Source organism: Heteronotia binoei, chromosome 2 (assembly GCF_032191835.1).
Source record: "Heteronotia binoei isolate CCM8104 ecotype False Entrance Well chromosome 2, APGP_CSIRO_Hbin_v1, whole genome shotgun sequence".
Classification (NCBI taxonomy): Eukaryota; Metazoa; Chordata; class Lepidosauria; order Squamata; family Gekkonidae; genus Heteronotia; species Heteronotia binoei.
Genome location: NC_083224.1, coordinates 202,958,238 through 202,974,274, shown reverse-complemented (window position 1 = coordinate 202,974,274; position 16,037 = coordinate 202,958,238). Strand labels below are relative to the sequence as shown.

The following is a 16,037-nucleotide window of genomic DNA, read 5'->3' as shown; positions in this document are numbered from 1 at the left end:
CCGACCCCCAGCTTCCCTTTACGGTGGAAGCTGATGCCTCCAACGTGGCCCTGGGAGCAGTGCTGTCCCAGCGCGAGGAGCCGTCCCAGCCACTACAGCCCTGCGCCTATTACTCGCGGCAGCTCACTGCTGCAGAGAGGAACTATACCATCTGGGAGAGGGAGTTGCTCGCGATCAAGGTGGCGTTTGAGGTTTGGCGACATTACCTCGAAGGGGCTCGCCACCCTGTTCAAGTGCTCACCGATCACCGGAACTTGGAACACCTCCAGACCACCCGCCGTCTCAACCAGCGCCAGATCCGGTGGTCCCTATTCTTCTCTCGCTTCGACTTCCAGATCTCCTACATCCCCCATACCCAGAACCGGAAAGCAGACGCGCTCTCCCGGAAACCGGAATACGCCCCTGCCTCAACTGAGACCGCGCCCGCTGCTCCAATCCTGCCGCCCTCAGTATTTGCAGCCACCTCCACTTCACCAGCACTCGTGGAGGACATTCGGGCTAGCCAGGCCAATGATCCCTGGGTCCAGCAACACCTCCAGGCTCTCCAAGATGACCCAACAGGGGAGTTCACGACTCGAGGCGGCCTCTTGCTACACCGCGAACGCCTCTATGTGCCGCCCGGGCCCTTGCGGGCAGAAGTGCTACGCCTGACCCACGACTCGTTACCCGCCGGGCACTTTGGACAGCATAAGACCACCCACTTGCTGACAAGGGAATTCTGGTGGCCACGAGTTCGCGCTGATGTTGCCCGCTATGTCAGCTCCTGTGACGTCTGCCGACGGGCCAAAGACATCCCAGCCAAACCCTCAGGGTTGCTGCAGCCCTTGCCCACATCTTCAGGACCCTGGGATACCATCTCGATGGACTTCATCACGGAACTTCCACGCTCCAAGGGTCAGACTTGTATCTGGGTGGTCGTCGACCTATTTACCAAGATGGCCCACTTTGTTCCGTGCCCGAAACTCCCCACAGCTCAGGAGACGGCCCAGCTTTACCTGCAACACATCTTTCGTCTGCATGGACTCCCAGCCCATCTGATCTCCGATCGGGGCCCTCAGTTCTCCTCTCGGTTCTGGCAAGCCCTCCATTCCAGCCTGGGTACTCGAGTGCACCTGTCCTCGGCCTACCACCCACAGACAGATGGCCAGACAGAGCGCACCAATGCCACGCTAGAGCAATATCTCCGCTGTTACACCTGTTACCAGCAGGATGACTGGACCACTCTATTGCCCCTAGCGGAGTTTGCATACAACAACGCGGTCCATTCATCCACCCAAATGACCCCGTTTGCTGCAACCTACGGGTACCACCCTCGGTTCTTCCCAGCGATCCTACCACCCACGAATGTCCCCGCCGTCGATGCCTACCTGCAAGAACTCCGTGCCAGCCAAGACTTGCTCCGAGAGCAGCTACAGCAAGCCAAGGAGGCATATAAACGGGCTGCGGACCGAAAGAGGCAAGAAGGCCCTCCAGTGCAGCCGGGGGATCAGGTGTGGCTCTCAACTCGCTACCTGCGCCGGCCTGGTCGGTCTCACAAGCTGGATGCACGGTTCATTGGACCCTACCCCGTCGTTGAACAAATAAACCCTGTCGCCTTCAGGCTCCAGTTGCCACCCCACCTCCGCATTCACCCCGTGTTTCATCGCTCCCTCCTTGTTCCGGCTGCACCCCCTGACCCAGCTCGGACTCCTTCCCCACCGCCGCCACCACCAGTGTTGGTGGATGACGAGGAAGAATATGAGGTGCGCCAGATCCTGGACTCCCGGTACCATCGTGGAGGCCTCCAGTACCTGGTGGACTGGGAGGGATACGGCCCAGAAGACCGGTCTTGGGAGCCCGAGGACAATCTTCATGCCCCGGACTTGGTGCACCAGTTCCACAACGACCACCCCGACCTTCCAGGTCCCTCGACGGAGGGGGGCCCTGGGGGGGGGGATAGTGTCATGGGTGCTGGGGACCCTTCAGAGGAAGTTGAGTCTGATGAGGAAACTGTGCCCCTGCCACCTGCACCAGTGCCCCTGCCTCCTGCTGGAGAAGATCCCAGCCCCCCTGCCTCGCCCTCTCGGGTGGCTCGTGTGCGTGACCGCCTCCGGCAGGACCTCAGGGATCGGAGGAGGGCGGCACGCTCACAAGCAAGACGCTCCCTGAGCCCTGAGTTCTGAGAGGATTCTGGCCCTTCTAAGAGCAAGGATGCTTGAGTGGTAACAGGATCCTGGCTGCCTCCCTGAGCCAGCAATTAGCCCAAACGGGCAACAGCCAGCAGAGGGCTATATAGCTGTGGGCTTTGGGAGGAAGCTTTGTGGAAGCAACTAGTCATCTCCCTGACATTCTAGCATCCACTCCGGCTTGACTTTGGTTCCTGACTCCCTGACTTTGGCTTTGGACTTCTGGACTCCCTGACCTCGGCTTCTGGACCTCAGACCTGCGATACTTCTACAGTGATTCGGATTTGGCGCCTCGGACCCTCCTGCTTACTGGCTACAGACCTCGGACTGCCTCTGGACTTTGCCTGACCCGGCCCCAGCCGTGACAGAAAGGTGCTCAGAAACTCCGGCAGGTGCAGAATGCTGCAGCCGGGATGTTGACTGGAGTGGGTTGTAGGGACTGTGTCACTCCAGACTTGGCCCATCTACACTGGCTCCCAATTTTCTTCCAGGCACAGTTCAGAGTGCTGGTGTGTACCTTGAAAGCCATATATAGTTTGGGACCAACATACCTGAAGGACCACACAGTCCCTTACGAACATGCCTATTATGGTAATCTTCCAAACATCTGCTTCATTTGCCGATCAGGCAGGTGGCAACCCGGGGGAGACAAACTTTGGCACCCAAACTTTGGAACATCCCCCCCATCTGTCCCCTTCTGTTGCCATTTTCCTGAGCGAATGAAGGCTTTCTTGATTCACCTGGCATTCTCTGAGTGATCCCTCTTTCCTACCCAGTGTTTTGATTATTTTTATTTTTTGTATGTATGTTTTAGCTCAGTTTTAATTGTTTTCATGATGTTTGTGTTGCTGGTTTTAATGGTTTTTATAAATGTGTTTTATTATTTAAAATTTTTAGTCTGCTAGCTGCTTTGGAGGCCCTGATGAAGGCAGAAAGGGTGGGGTATAAATTCTATACTCAAAGCAAGTAAACTGACAGCCAAGGCGAGACTCGAATTCATGTCCTCCCCGTCCCCCGTGGGCCACTTGTACATAAGTCTCCTCTTTTCTGCCAGGCTACCCCCCACCATGGGATGTACTCCAGGGAGGAGGAGCTGCTGAGGGAGCGCAAGCGGCTGGGCGTCTTCGGGATCACCTCCTATGACTTCCACCGGGAGAGCGGCCTCTTCCTCTTCCAGGCCAGCAACAGCCTCTTTCACTGTCGAGATGGAGGCAAAAACGGCTTCATGGTGAGTCAAAGTGGGCAAGGCTCTCCTCTTGTGATGATAAAATGGAGGAGTTGAGAATGACATAAGCGACTTCGAGTCCCCACTGGGAGAAAGGCATCTTATAAACATAGTTAAAGAAATAAAATTTCCCAGTGCCTGCTCACTGCTTGCGTCTTGGGGTTAAAATCTAAAGGGTCTTTAATGAAACACAAAACACATACAAAATTCTCAGGGAGGTTTGGATTGGTGGATCCAGTCCACTGACTGGTGGAGGAGATGATGATTTATAACCCCACTCTTCACTCTGAATCTCAGAGTGGCTTACAATCTCCTTTGTCTTTTTCCCCTACAATAGACACCCTGTGAGGTAGGTGAGGCTGAGAGGACTCTCACTGAAGCTATGGCTGACCCAAGACCATTCCAACAGCTGCAAGTGAAGGAGTGGGGAATCAAACCCGGTTCTCCCAGATAAGAGAGCTTTGGCTGACCCAAGGCCATTCCAGCAGCTGCAAGTGGAGGAGTGGGGAATCAAACCCGGTTCTCCCAGATAAGAGAGCTTTGGCTGACCCAAGGCCATGCTAGCAGCTGCAAGTGGAGGAGAGGGGAATCAAACCCGGTTCTCCCAGATAAGAGAGCTTTGGCTGACCCAAGGCCATTCCAGCAGCTGCAAGTGGAGGAGTGGGGAATCAAACCCGGTTCTCCCAGATAAGAGTCTGTGCACTTAATTGCTACACCAAACTGGCTCTTCTGGGCAGCCACAGAAACTGTCATACAGCTCGGGGCTTGGAAACCGCTTCCTGTGTCTGTGCAGAGAGCAGACCTTTGGAAACTGAATTGCTGTTTCCCCTGAAAGCAAAGACTCAGGTTGCTACCCTAGAGCGGAAGAACCTTTGCATCTTTGGAGAATGCTTCAGAAGCAGCTGGTTCCATTGTCCGTGGAAGAGAAGCCTTGCTGGAGCTGACCAGTGGCCTCTCGAGTTCAGCATCTTGTTTCCAACAGCAGGTCATTTGGATGCTGCAGGGAAGCGCGCAGGCCAGGCTGAGCCAGTGGGTGGCACCGCTTTCTTGGCATTTTCTTAAAAGCAGGACAATCCCTGAAGAGGCGTCACTGCTTTCTGCAGTGAACAAGCCCAAATTTTCATGACTAATAGTGTTAGACCTGTAAATCAAGGGTCCCCAGCCTTGAGCCCGTGGCACCTTTGCCATCCTGACGTGAGGCAGCGGGCACAGCCACAAACTGATGCGGGTGACATCATTGATAAAGACATTTGGTGATTTCGTATTAGCATCTCTAATACACAGATACAATCAATAAATAAAATATTGGCCAGCCTTCCAGGACTGTTGTAAAGATTACTTAGAGATTAGCCACTCCAGAGCTCTGTTGCTGTGATCATGGGCAACAGGTGGAACCAACCACAAAATATTGGCGTGAAGGTAGCTATTGTCTTTCATAGCAAGTCTCCAACTGCAGGCAGAAACTCCGTTTAGTAGAATGGGTTTTTAAATGAAAATACCATAATAAAATAGTTTCATGCATACAAACAGCTTACCTCTGTCAGTCATTTATTAACACTTGAAGACCAACAGTTTATAAGCATACAAAAAGATTATATTTAATATACAGACCATATAGAGCAGGGGTCCCTAGCTCCCGGGCTGCAGACCACTCCCAGTCTGCAGCCTGTTTTCAACTGGGCCACGCAGCCTCGCTACCCCCCAGTGCAGTCTCACCGCCCCTACCCCCACAGCACCTCCTCCCCATTTTCAGCATTTTAAGGCTGGGGAAGGAGCCGTGAAGCACCTCCCAGGCTGCCCCCCCCCAGGCTAATCAGCAGGGAAAACAGCGACAGCAACGGCGAGCGACCCACTGAAAGAGCAGTGGTGCCCTTGCCTCCTCCCCACTTCCTTCCTGGGCATGGGAAGGAAGTGGGGAGGAGGCAAGGGCAGCGCTCTTTCAGCTGGTCATTGGCGCTGCTGCCACAGTTTTCCCCGCCAATCAGCTGATTGGCGGGGGGGTCAGTCTGGGAGGCATTTCATGGCCCCTTCCCCAGCCTTAAAATGGTGAAAATGGGGGGGGGGGAGAGGTGCCGTGGGGGGCGGAGGCTGAATTCATTGCTCCCACCCTGTTGGCCCTGGGTCTGCGGTGGGCAGGCCGGCCCTGGGGCCAAAAAGGTTGGGGGCCACTGATATAGAGAACATAGATATGCAATATGGAAAACATAGATATGAAAGTGCCATAGGCAGAAATTTTACACGAGTCACATTTGGATCAGTGTTTGCTAATAATCTTGCTACAGCCTCTTTTTCTGTGGCACAACTCCATTTTTGGATATAGATTGTAATTCATTTATCATGAACCAAATTATTTTACCAGGGCTTTTTTTTTTTTTGCAGCAGGAATTACTTTGCATATTAGGCCACACACCCCTAATGTAGCCAGTCCTCCAAAAGCTTATAGTACGCCCTGCAAGAAGAGCCCTGTAAGCTCTTGGAGGATTGGCTACATCAGGAGTGCGTGGCCTATTATGCAAAGGAGTTCCTGCTATGAAAAAAAGCCCAGCTTATTACATTCTGACCTTGGGTCACACAACGAATATCCTTTTGCAGTGGCTGCAGCTTTTACCAAAGCAATTTTTTAAAAAATCGCAGTCTTATCAGGTCTTCAATGGCCGGCCCGGCTTCGCCCCGGGGAACCTAGATCGGGCTTTACAGGCTGTAGCAACGTGGCTCAGGTTGAGCGGGCTGAAGTTGAACCCAGCGAAGACAGAGGTCCTTTGTGTGGGTTGCGGCGCCCTAGGAGGGGAAATAGCTCTCCCAACCTTCGACGGCGCATTATTGAAATGAGCGCGCCAGGTAAAGAGTTTGGGCGTTTTACTGGAGCGTTCATTATCAATGGAGGCCCAGATAGCAGCCACTGCCAAGTCAGCATTCTTCCATCTGAAGCGGGCAAGGCAGTTGGCCCCCTTCCTGGAGCGTCGCGACCTCGCAACAGTGATCCATGCAACGGTCACCTCAAGATTGGACTACTGTAATGCCCTCTACTTGGGGCTACCTTTGTGCCGGACCCGAAAGCTGTAGCTGGTGCAGAACGCGTCGGCCAGGCTACTATTAGGGCTCTCGAAATGGGAGCTGCGCGGACTGCACTGGCTGCCAATTACATACCGAGTCCAGTACAAAGTGTTGGTTATTACCTTTAAAGCCTTATATGGCCGAGGACCAGCCTACCTAAGGGACCGTCTCTCCCCATATGAACCCCAGAGGGCACTGAGGTCAGTTGGAAAAAATAAAATGACTATCCCTGGGCCGAGAGAGGTCAAGCTCCAAAACACCAGAGCACAGGCCTTTTCAGCTGCGGCCCCTGCACTGTGGAACCAGCTTCCGGAGGAAGTGCGGGCCTTGCGGAACCTTGACCAGTTCCGCAGGGCCTGCAAGACCGTCCTTTTTAAACAAGCGTATATTGACATTGACTGCTGAATGCTGTGAACAAAGGAACCACCATCTATATAACTATTTAAACAGGCAGAACCAGTGCCAGAATATCTTTATTGCTGCCAGATATATTTAATTTAACTTATATTATGTATTTTAATTCTGTTAACTGGTTTTTTATATGTTTAATTTTTAATTGTTAAACTTGAAGTTTTTATCTATTAATGTAAATGCATAAAATGTTGTTAGCCGCCCTGAGCCGCCTAGGCGGGGAGGGCGGGATACAAATAAAATCTATTATTATTTTTATTATTATGTCTGAAGCCCTGGTGGGTGAATGCCTCACCTGGCCCCACCCTGCGCTAAAAACATTTGGTGTAGACCAGGAAAGGTGTCAGCAGGTGTCATGGCTCCCGCAGGGGGAGCTGTGCTGTAAATGGGGACCTCCACCACAAATGAAGTCTAGCCCAGCAAATTTATGCAGGAGTCTGTTAGTGAAGGATGAAAATGCTTGAGCCAGTTACAAAGTTTCCAGGGAGATGCGGAGTTCTCTTCTGGAGGCTTTTGAGTGTTGCTTTTTGTGCACTCTTTATAATGAGTGCTCAGAAATAGCTGCCCGTTTCAGCCCACTGCATCACCTCATGGGTTTCTCTTGCGCTGCGCAAGCTTTTCTTCCCCCAAGTCTCACCAAACCACTCCGGTCAGTTTTGCACTGATTCCCAGGTCCGGGTGGTCCTCTAAGCCAATCTGATGCACTGATGCTTCTCCCCTCCCCCAGGTCTCACCAATGAAGCCACTGGAACTCAAGACCCAGTGCTCAGGGCCCCGAATGGATCCCAAAATCTGTCCGGCAGATCCCTCTTTCTTCTCATTCATCAACAACAACGACCTCTGGGTAGCAAACATCAAGACGGGAGAGGAGCGCCGACTGACATATTGCCAGAAAGGTAGCAGGAGGTGGTGGGCCTCGCCTTCCTTGGAGGTTTTGCTGTCTGACAACAATGCTAATTCTGTGAATTCTGATCATGAGAAGGAGGGCAGGAAGGGTTGCATCAGTGATTATTTCTCCTGGCTCTTTCTAACACACCCAGGGGAATGCTGTTTGCAACTATGGGGGCCAGTCAGCAATTTTTCTCCAGAATAGTTTGTCCAGGGATTCTGGAAGAGGGTTGTTGTTGTTGTTTTACCATCTTCTGGGCATGGAACAGGGGTCATTGGGTGTGTGTGTGTAGGGGCAAGGTTATTGTGAATTTCCTGCATTGTGCAGGGGTTGGACTAGATGACCTTTGAGGTCACTTCCAACTCTATGATTCTACTACCCAGTGCCCACCCTGCTTAGCTTATGGGATTGGACAAGATCCGACTAGCCTGGGCTATCTTGGTCGGAGCAAAAACAATGGGAATTACAGAACTGAAACAAAACCACTGCAAACACAACGAAAACAAAAACTGGCTTCAGGCCTGATGAAGCAGAGTAAAGAAAGAAGGTTCCAAAGGTAGAGGGTATTGGGGTGAAAAGGGAGGTCTTGTGCACAACTGATTACTTTGCTGTTGCTTACAGAAGTGACCACCTGTGTATAGCACCTTCAGGCTTCCTGTTAAGAAGCTAGTGGTTATGAACTATAGATGTAAAGTTACAGTTTGAAACGACCCACCCTTCTGCAACAGCAAAGGACCCATGTCAAAACGTGCATCTTCAAGGCATCACCCTCTGCTAAAGCAATCAAGTGTTTTGTCTCCTGTTGTTAATAGAGTGTGTCTGTCTTTTGGGGCATGGCCTTGGTGGAGAGAGAGCTCTGCTGATTAAATGGATGGGAGGCCTTCAGCAGCGTGTGAGTTCTGCACAGGCAGTTTCGTATGTAGAGTCATTTAGGCCACAACTCCAGCTCTCTGTTCTTCCTCTGGCAGGCTTATCCAGCGTGTTGGATGACCCCAAATCGGCAGGTGTCGCCACTTTCATCATTCAGGAGGAGTTTGATCGGTTTACAGGGTACTGGTGGTGTCCCACCTCTTGCCAAGAAGGTGAGTTTCAGACCTTGGGGCCAGGATATTCCTGGACCTTCGGGGTCTGTTCCCCACTTCTGATGCCCAAAAGTCTTCTGCGGCTACAAAGCTGAGCTGAGCACAACAGGCAGGAGATTCCGCTGTGTTGACCTGACAAGGCAAGACCAAGTATTTGTGCTAATTGACAAGACCCTGGGCTCTTCTGTCTCTGAAGAAGGCACCAGAGCATGCCCAGTTCGTGGAAACCAGGGCTTTTTTTTAAGCAGGAACTCCTTTGCGTATCAGGCAGCACACCCCTGATTAGCCAGCTCTCTTGGAGCTTACAGTAGGCCCTGGAATAAGTAAGCTCTTGGAGGGTTGGCTACATCTGGGGTGTGTGGCCTGATATACAAAGGAGCTCCTGCTACAAAAAAAAGCCCTGGTGGAAACTAAGCCCCAAGGCACCAAGTGTCCCTCATGGGGTCACCCGTTCATCGTCATGTTCCGAAGTGCGAGCCAGAATCACTTCTGGGTGGTTCCCTGTGTTACAATTGTGTTTAGGCATACTCTGTGCAAAGTCCATGTTTCTTTTCCAAAATCAACTTCAGAGCAAAACTGATGTTCCTGGGGGATTTTAAGCTCCCGGGTCACAGGGCAGCCATCCGTTGGCTCTCCCACCACTTAGGGTGGCCCATCTGGCACCGACCAGAGGCTGGGCCTTTTCCGTCTTCGCTCTGGCCCTGAAGAGGGGAGGGGGCGTCTCCTTGGAGACCTTCAGGAGACGATCTTGAAGAAGATAGATGAAGATACTGGATTTATATCCCGCCCTCCACTCCAAAGAGTCTCAGAGCGCCTTGTGAGATTGGTTTTGACCTACATGGTCTGGGGCCAGCATGCCTGCGGGACAGCCTCTCCTTGTACTCAGAAGATTAGAACCTGCTGGTGGTCCCTGGCCCAAAAGACATCTGGCTGTCCTCGACCTTGGCTCCTGCCTGGTGGGACTCTCTACCTGAGGACATCTGTGGGAGTTGAGACCGCTCTGCAGGGCTTGCAAAGCAGAGATGTTCCACCAGTCCTATGGTCAAGGATTGCAAGGGTTTACCATCATATATGGCCCTGATCTCCCCACCCCACCCCCAAAATAAGAGGAATTAATAGGTTTTAGATTAATTTTATATTTGCTTGTGAAACTGGTTTTAACAATGTTGTACACCCTCCTGAGCCCTCCGGAGGAGCGCAGTGAATAAATAAATAAATGACAATATTAGAGAAGCCCTGTTGGATCAGGCCAGTGCCCCATCCTGTCCAACATTTTGTGTCACACGCAGGTCAAAACCCAGCTGCCATCAGGGGGCCAGAACTCCAGAAGCCCTCCCTCTGTTGGCCCCCAAGTACCAAGAAGACAGAGCATCACTGCCCCAGACAGAATGTTCTATCTATAACTCATAGCTAATAGTGAAGCTGCCTCTGCTTGTAGCCACCACCATTTTCTATGGCAGTGAATTCTATTTGTTAATTAAGTTTTAGTTCAGTTGCTTTGTCTCTCAGCCTCACCTGCCTCCCAGAGTGGTTGTGCTAACAAAAAACATGTTTTCCACCCTGATCTCCATGGAGGAAGGGTGGGATAAATATGTACCATTCCACCCCGATGTATTCTAGGCCCTGAGGGCTGGAAAACGTTACGGATCTTGTACGAGGAGGTGGACGAGTCGGAAGTGGAAATCATTCATGTTCCTTCTCCTGCCTTGGAAGAAAGGAAGACGGACTCGTACCGGTATCCCAGAACAGGTTTGTGGCAGGACAGAGTTAAAAGAAGTGTTGTTAGCTGACGGGGCAGCTGCCAATACTCCCTCTAAGCTGTGGAGTCTTGTGAGAAAAAATGCTACTTCATGAGCAACTGGCCTGAACGTTGTGCGCTACTGAATAAATTGGTTTGCTCTGGGGCCATTTTTCCTGAGCTAAGACAAAAATGTTTCGAGGGACCCTCTCCTTGCAGGGAGGGTTCACTTGAAACCACCAGGTATACTTCTCATTCTTTTATCCTCCTTTTCAGGCAGCAAGAACCCCAAGATCTCGTTGAAGCTGGCCGAATTTCAGACAGACAGCCAGGGGAAGGTAGGCACGGTTTGGATTTGGCCTCACAAAAAAGGTGGTGCCTTGTTCTGCTTGCTCTGCTTGGTTAGCAGCCATGTCTCACTCTCATGCGAAGAGCCCGCCTTGCCTCTTTTGCTGGAGGAGGCGTGTTTAAAAACATTTATTAGTCGCTTGTCTACCTTGTGGAATTCAAAATCAGCTTGCAGTGTAAATAAAATAACACGTCTGAAATTCCACAATTTAAAATCTCAGAACTGCCAATCAATAAAAACTAAGAGTCCAGCAGAACCTTAAAGATTAACAACATCCCTTTCTTCTCAATCTATCTGTAAATGATTTAGCCTTGTTTCTGGAGCCTGTTAATGGCCATCCCCCTAAGCTGGGGTCACACATTGTACCTCTTCTACTCTATACTGATGGTGCTACTATTCTGTCTTGCACCAGAATTGGTCTTCTAAGGCAGTGGTTCCCAACCTTTTTGGCACCAGGGACTGGTTTCGTGGGAAACAATTCCAGGGGCAGGTAGTGCTGGGATTTTCGCTGCCCCAGGCTGCCCCCCACCTGTGCCCCATCCCTGCCCCCCATGAGGGTCTATAAATGGGGGGAGGGGAGCTTAGGGGTGCTTCTGCCACCTCCCTGCTAGGTGGTGAGGGGCAAAAGCAGCCAATCTGCCTCCCCCTTCCATTTAAATCAGGCAGGCGTTTTCAAATGAGAGGGAAGGGGAGGTCATTGCCATGCTGCCCCTTCCTGCAAGGAGAGGCAGCTTCGGAGTGAGGCCGCGCTGCCTCTTTTGTCCAGTATGTTCCCTCTAAGCTGCATAGTCTTGTGAGCAAAAATTCTACTTTGTGAGCAACTGGCGTTAAAGTTGTGAGCTCCTGCATCAATTATTATGCTCTGGGGTCATCCTTCCTGAGCTAAGACAAAAAATGTGTGAGCTGGAGGCTAAAAATCTGTGAGCTAGCTCACGCTAACTCAGCTTAGAGGGAACACCACCGCCCAGGTCCTCAGCTAGGTGGCCTGGTTGCTATCAGGCAACGAACTAGTACCAGTCCACAGACCAATGGTTGAGGACCTCTATTCTCTTCACAAGCTTTCCATAAATTTTGTCAAGAGAGTGCATTAACTATTAATTATTCAAAACACAAAGGATCAGTCTTTTCGAAAGGTTGGAAGCCACAAAAAATGGACAACAGGTAACACTGAAATAGCTCGGGTGAATTTTTTTTAAATATCTAGGAGTAACATTTCATTATAACCTAAGCTGGACAACGCATAGAGCTTGCATCGTATCGGTAGCAATTTTTGCCCTAAAACCACAGACCCAGTTTTGTTGCCCTTGTGAGTGGAGGAGCCCATGCACTACTCTGAAGCCAAAGGGCTGGTGGAATGAGATGTGGAGGAGGCAGGGGTGGAACTGCAAGCTGAAAGAAACAAGGCCAAATATGGAACATATGTCAAGATAAGGGAGGGGAAGACCCATATTTTAATTGCATTTCTTGGCTGAGTCTTGGCTGAGTTTTCATGGGCATGCAATGTCTTAAACGGTTCTTTTTTTAAAAAAATAAACTACAGAAGTACATATTGGTCTGCTTGCACTGTTTTAAAAATACATTTTCCTGCTTCTGCAGATGGTCTGTGCCCAAGACAAGGAGCTGGTGCACCCATTTGCTACGATGTTCCCAAGGGTGGAGTACATTGCGCGGGCTGGGTGGACCCGGGATGGGAAATAGTAAGTACATTTTCTATGGGGTATGCATGCCCATCTGAGCCCCAGCATCTGTGGAATTAACATTTCCGTCCCTGCATGTTCCTGATCTTCATGGTCCAGTCTTAAACCCAAACTTTTTTTAGGGCGGTCCCCTTCATGCTTCCCGTCTGTTGGCCTGTAGGCTGCTAGACAATCCTTGGACAGAGCGATGGAGCTGTTACACCATTAATTGGTTCTTGATTGGGCTTGTAGAGCATGCTCTGTGCTATCTTTTGACATTGCGCCCCTCTTACCCTCCCATATTATCTTCATCAGCCGACTGTTCCCAAATATCAGAGGGCTTTTCTTTTGGCCAGGCTAAATCATAGACTTGTAGAATTGGCAGGCACCTCCAGGGTCATCTAGTCCAACCCCCTGCACAGTGCAGGAAGTTCACAAGTACTTCCTCCCCATACCCATAATGACCAGAATTTCCATGTCCAGAAAATGGTAGAAAACCTCCAGGATCCCTGGCCAAACTGGCCTGGGGAAAGATTGCTTCCTGACCCTAAAGTGATGATCAGCATTTCCCTGGGTGTGTAAGAAGGGGCCACAGGAACTAAGCACTGATGTAACCCTTCCTGCCTTTCCCCTCATCATCTACCTGAGTTCACAGAATCAGCCTTGCTGTCAGATGGCCATCTAGCCTTTCTTTAAAGACCTCCAAAGAAGGAGAGCCCACCACCTCTCGAGAAAGCCTGTTCCACTTAAAAAATTACCTCTGCTGTTCTGGTGGGTAGAGTCCAATGAGTACCCTAGTCAGAGAGGTTTTGTGAATGAGAATCTGGGGCATCTGAATCTCTATCCTGTGTTCCAGGGGTGGCCAACGGTAGCTTTCCAGATGTTTTTTGCCTACAACTCCCATCAGCCCCAACCAGCATGGCCAGTGGCTGGGGCTGATGGGAGTGGTAGGCAAAAAACCTCTGGAGAGCTGCTGTTGGCCACCCCTGTTGTATTCTCTTGGGTTGGTGTGTTGAGTGCCCCTTTGAGAGATCTGCGGATGCAGCTGGTGATAGTTTCCAAGATTTCCCTTGTTTCTGTGCCTTCTTTGCTAGCTGATGCTGATCTTGGTATTTTTGACAGCCGTGACTTCTATGCAGGGATGGAAACAGAGGATGGTGTTTGTAAGACTGAGGCTGTTAAATAAAGGAAGGAAGCTGCCACCAGGTTCCAGTTTTGCTTTCCCTGGGGCAGAATCTGTTCCGGCAGCCTCAGACGTGCTTGTTCTTTCTCTCTTTCCCCTCCCCCCACTTTTGCTCAGCGCCTGGGCCATGTTCCTGGACCGACCTCAGCAGCAACTCCAAGTGGTCCTCCTCCCCCCCACGCTCTTCATCCCCATCCCGGAGAGCGAGGAGCAGCGCTTGGAATTCGCCAGAGCTGTGCCTGAAAATGTCCAGCCCTTCATCATCTATGAGGAGGTCACCGACGTGTGGATCAATGTAAGGGCCAGCTGTGGGAAAGAAGCCTCCAGTCACGAATCCGAGCAGCCAGAGCAGGCGTTTGAGGGCACAGGGAGGCGGAGGCCTAGCCGGGCAGCCTGGCAGTGTAGCTTCTGATGTATGCCAGAAGTGGCCCTCTTGTAGTGTGGGGGCACTCTGGTATTGGGGCAAAAACTCTATGGTAAAAAATGTCTTCTGCCATAGAGTTTTTGCCCCAGTTCCAGAGTATCTCTGCATTGCTGCCGTTAAGTCCCCACCACCACTCCCTGCTGGTTGCCAGAGGTACTGGGCAACTCAAAGACATGTGACTGGTGTGCGTAAGTGGTCCAAATGCTTTGACTTGAGAGCCACTGCTGTGTCATGGGGAGAGTGTCAGACTAGGATCATGAAGAACCAGGTTTGAATTCTTGCTCTGTTGTGGAAGCTTGCTGAGCGACCAAGGACCAGTCCCATGTTCCCCAGCCTACCTCCCCAGATTGTTGTGAGGGTAAATGGGAGGTGAGAGGAACAACATAGGCTGCTTTGGATCCCCACTGGGGAGAAAGGCAAGGTTAAAATACAGTAAATAAAGGAGGCAGTTTTGCAAGCCAGGCCAGAGCTCCAGCCTCCAGTCTCTGCCCAGACTTGTGCTCTTGGTTCAACCCAGAAGGCTTTGCTACAGGAAGCCTGCAAATCTGAGGTCTGCCTAACAGGGATATGGGCCGAGACAGGTCTTTAGGATTCCCTTCTCCTCCTGCCACTTTGAGACAGTTTGGTGTGGTGGTTAAGTGTGTGGACTCTTATCTGGGAGAAGTGGGTTTGATTTCCCACTTCCAGCTGCTGGAATGTCCTTGGGTCAGTCCTTGAAAGGGCCCTCTCAGCCCCACCCGCCTCACAGGGTGTCTGTTGTGGGGGAGGAAGGGAAAGGAGATTGTGAACCACTCTGAGATTCAATGTCTTCTCCTGAAAGTCCAGCAGACTCTTTGGCACCATTTCAGACTCTCTACTTGATTCTGCCTTCTTTTTTTAAGCTAGTAGTTCATGACAACTTTCTGCATAGTTTCCCTGAACATGTTAGGATGGTGTGACTCCATTGCCATAAATAATTCCAACGGGCAAGACTAGCTCCTCCAGACAGGGACAGTGTGGCCTCCAAAAACTCCGCAGCCTGTATTTTCAGGAATGCTGATGGTTGTCACAATTTTAAGTCCTCAAAAACCGGAGCAGTCAGTCAGGATTTTATGGGTGTTTTATGGCATCAGACTGTGGCCAACCATGACATTATCTCCCTACTGCTGCATTCAGTCACTTCCCCCATTCTCTCGTTGGTAGGTGCACGACATCTTTTACCCTTTCTGCCAGCCCGAGGGAAAGGAGGACGAACTCTGCTTCATCCGCGCCAACGAATGCAAGACCGGGTTCTGCCATCTGTACAGGGTCACGGCCATCCTGAAGAGGGACAGCTATGACTGGACGCGGCCCTACGTCCCAAGCAAAGGTGATCTGACAGATCCACCTCCCTCCCCACCATAGGTCTCGCCTTTGAGGTCCCTGGGAAACCTGCCTGGTGTTTGGCCTTTGGGTCACATTCCTTCTCTTTTTCAGGGGACTTCAAATGCCCGATCAGGGAAGAGATTGCCCTAACTGCTGGCGAATGGGAAGTTCTGGCCAGGCATGGATCCAAGGTATGAGGTAGCCAGGGCTGCATGTGGTTGGCGTTCCCCGCCACATTTTGCTGGGGGTGTCTTTTGTTTGGAATGTTCTTACCCTGCCCTTCCCAAAGGTGCAAGGTGTCAAGAGTGCTTCTTGCCATGTTTCAGTTACTTCACAAATGACTTCATGTAATCTCTCAGGGTCCTGCTTAGCTCTTACCTGCCTGCTCTGCTTGTCTCTGACTATCATGTCTATACCTTGAACGCAGCCATTTCCACCCTAGGAATGGGAGACCAAGGTCCATGCCTGTTATCTTGTTCCTGGAGAATGTGTGCTTT

General features: G+C 51.1%; 1 protein-coding gene across 1 annotated transcript in view; it reads left to right on the top strand.

The window, feature by feature from the left end:
* DPP9 (dipeptidyl peptidase 9) overlaps positions 1 to 16,037 on the top strand; it is a 75,436-nt gene that overhangs the window by 17,132 nt on the left and 42,267 nt on the right. Inside the window, exons 5-13 of the mRNA XM_060232870.1 lie at positions 3,220 to 3,393; positions 7,583 to 7,751; positions 8,713 to 8,826; positions 10,447 to 10,575; positions 10,841 to 10,902; positions 12,510 to 12,610; positions 13,890 to 14,067; positions 15,379 to 15,544; positions 15,652 to 15,731. Coding sequence (XP_060088853.1) covers positions 3,220 to 3,393; positions 7,583 to 7,751; positions 8,713 to 8,826; positions 10,447 to 10,575; positions 10,841 to 10,902; positions 12,510 to 12,610; positions 13,890 to 14,067; positions 15,379 to 15,544; positions 15,652 to 15,731 — 1,173 coding nt within the window. The remainder of the gene's footprint in view (positions 1 to 3,219; positions 3,394 to 7,582; positions 7,752 to 8,712; positions 8,827 to 10,446; positions 10,576 to 10,840; positions 10,903 to 12,509; positions 12,611 to 13,889; positions 14,068 to 15,378; positions 15,545 to 15,651; positions 15,732 to 16,037) is intronic.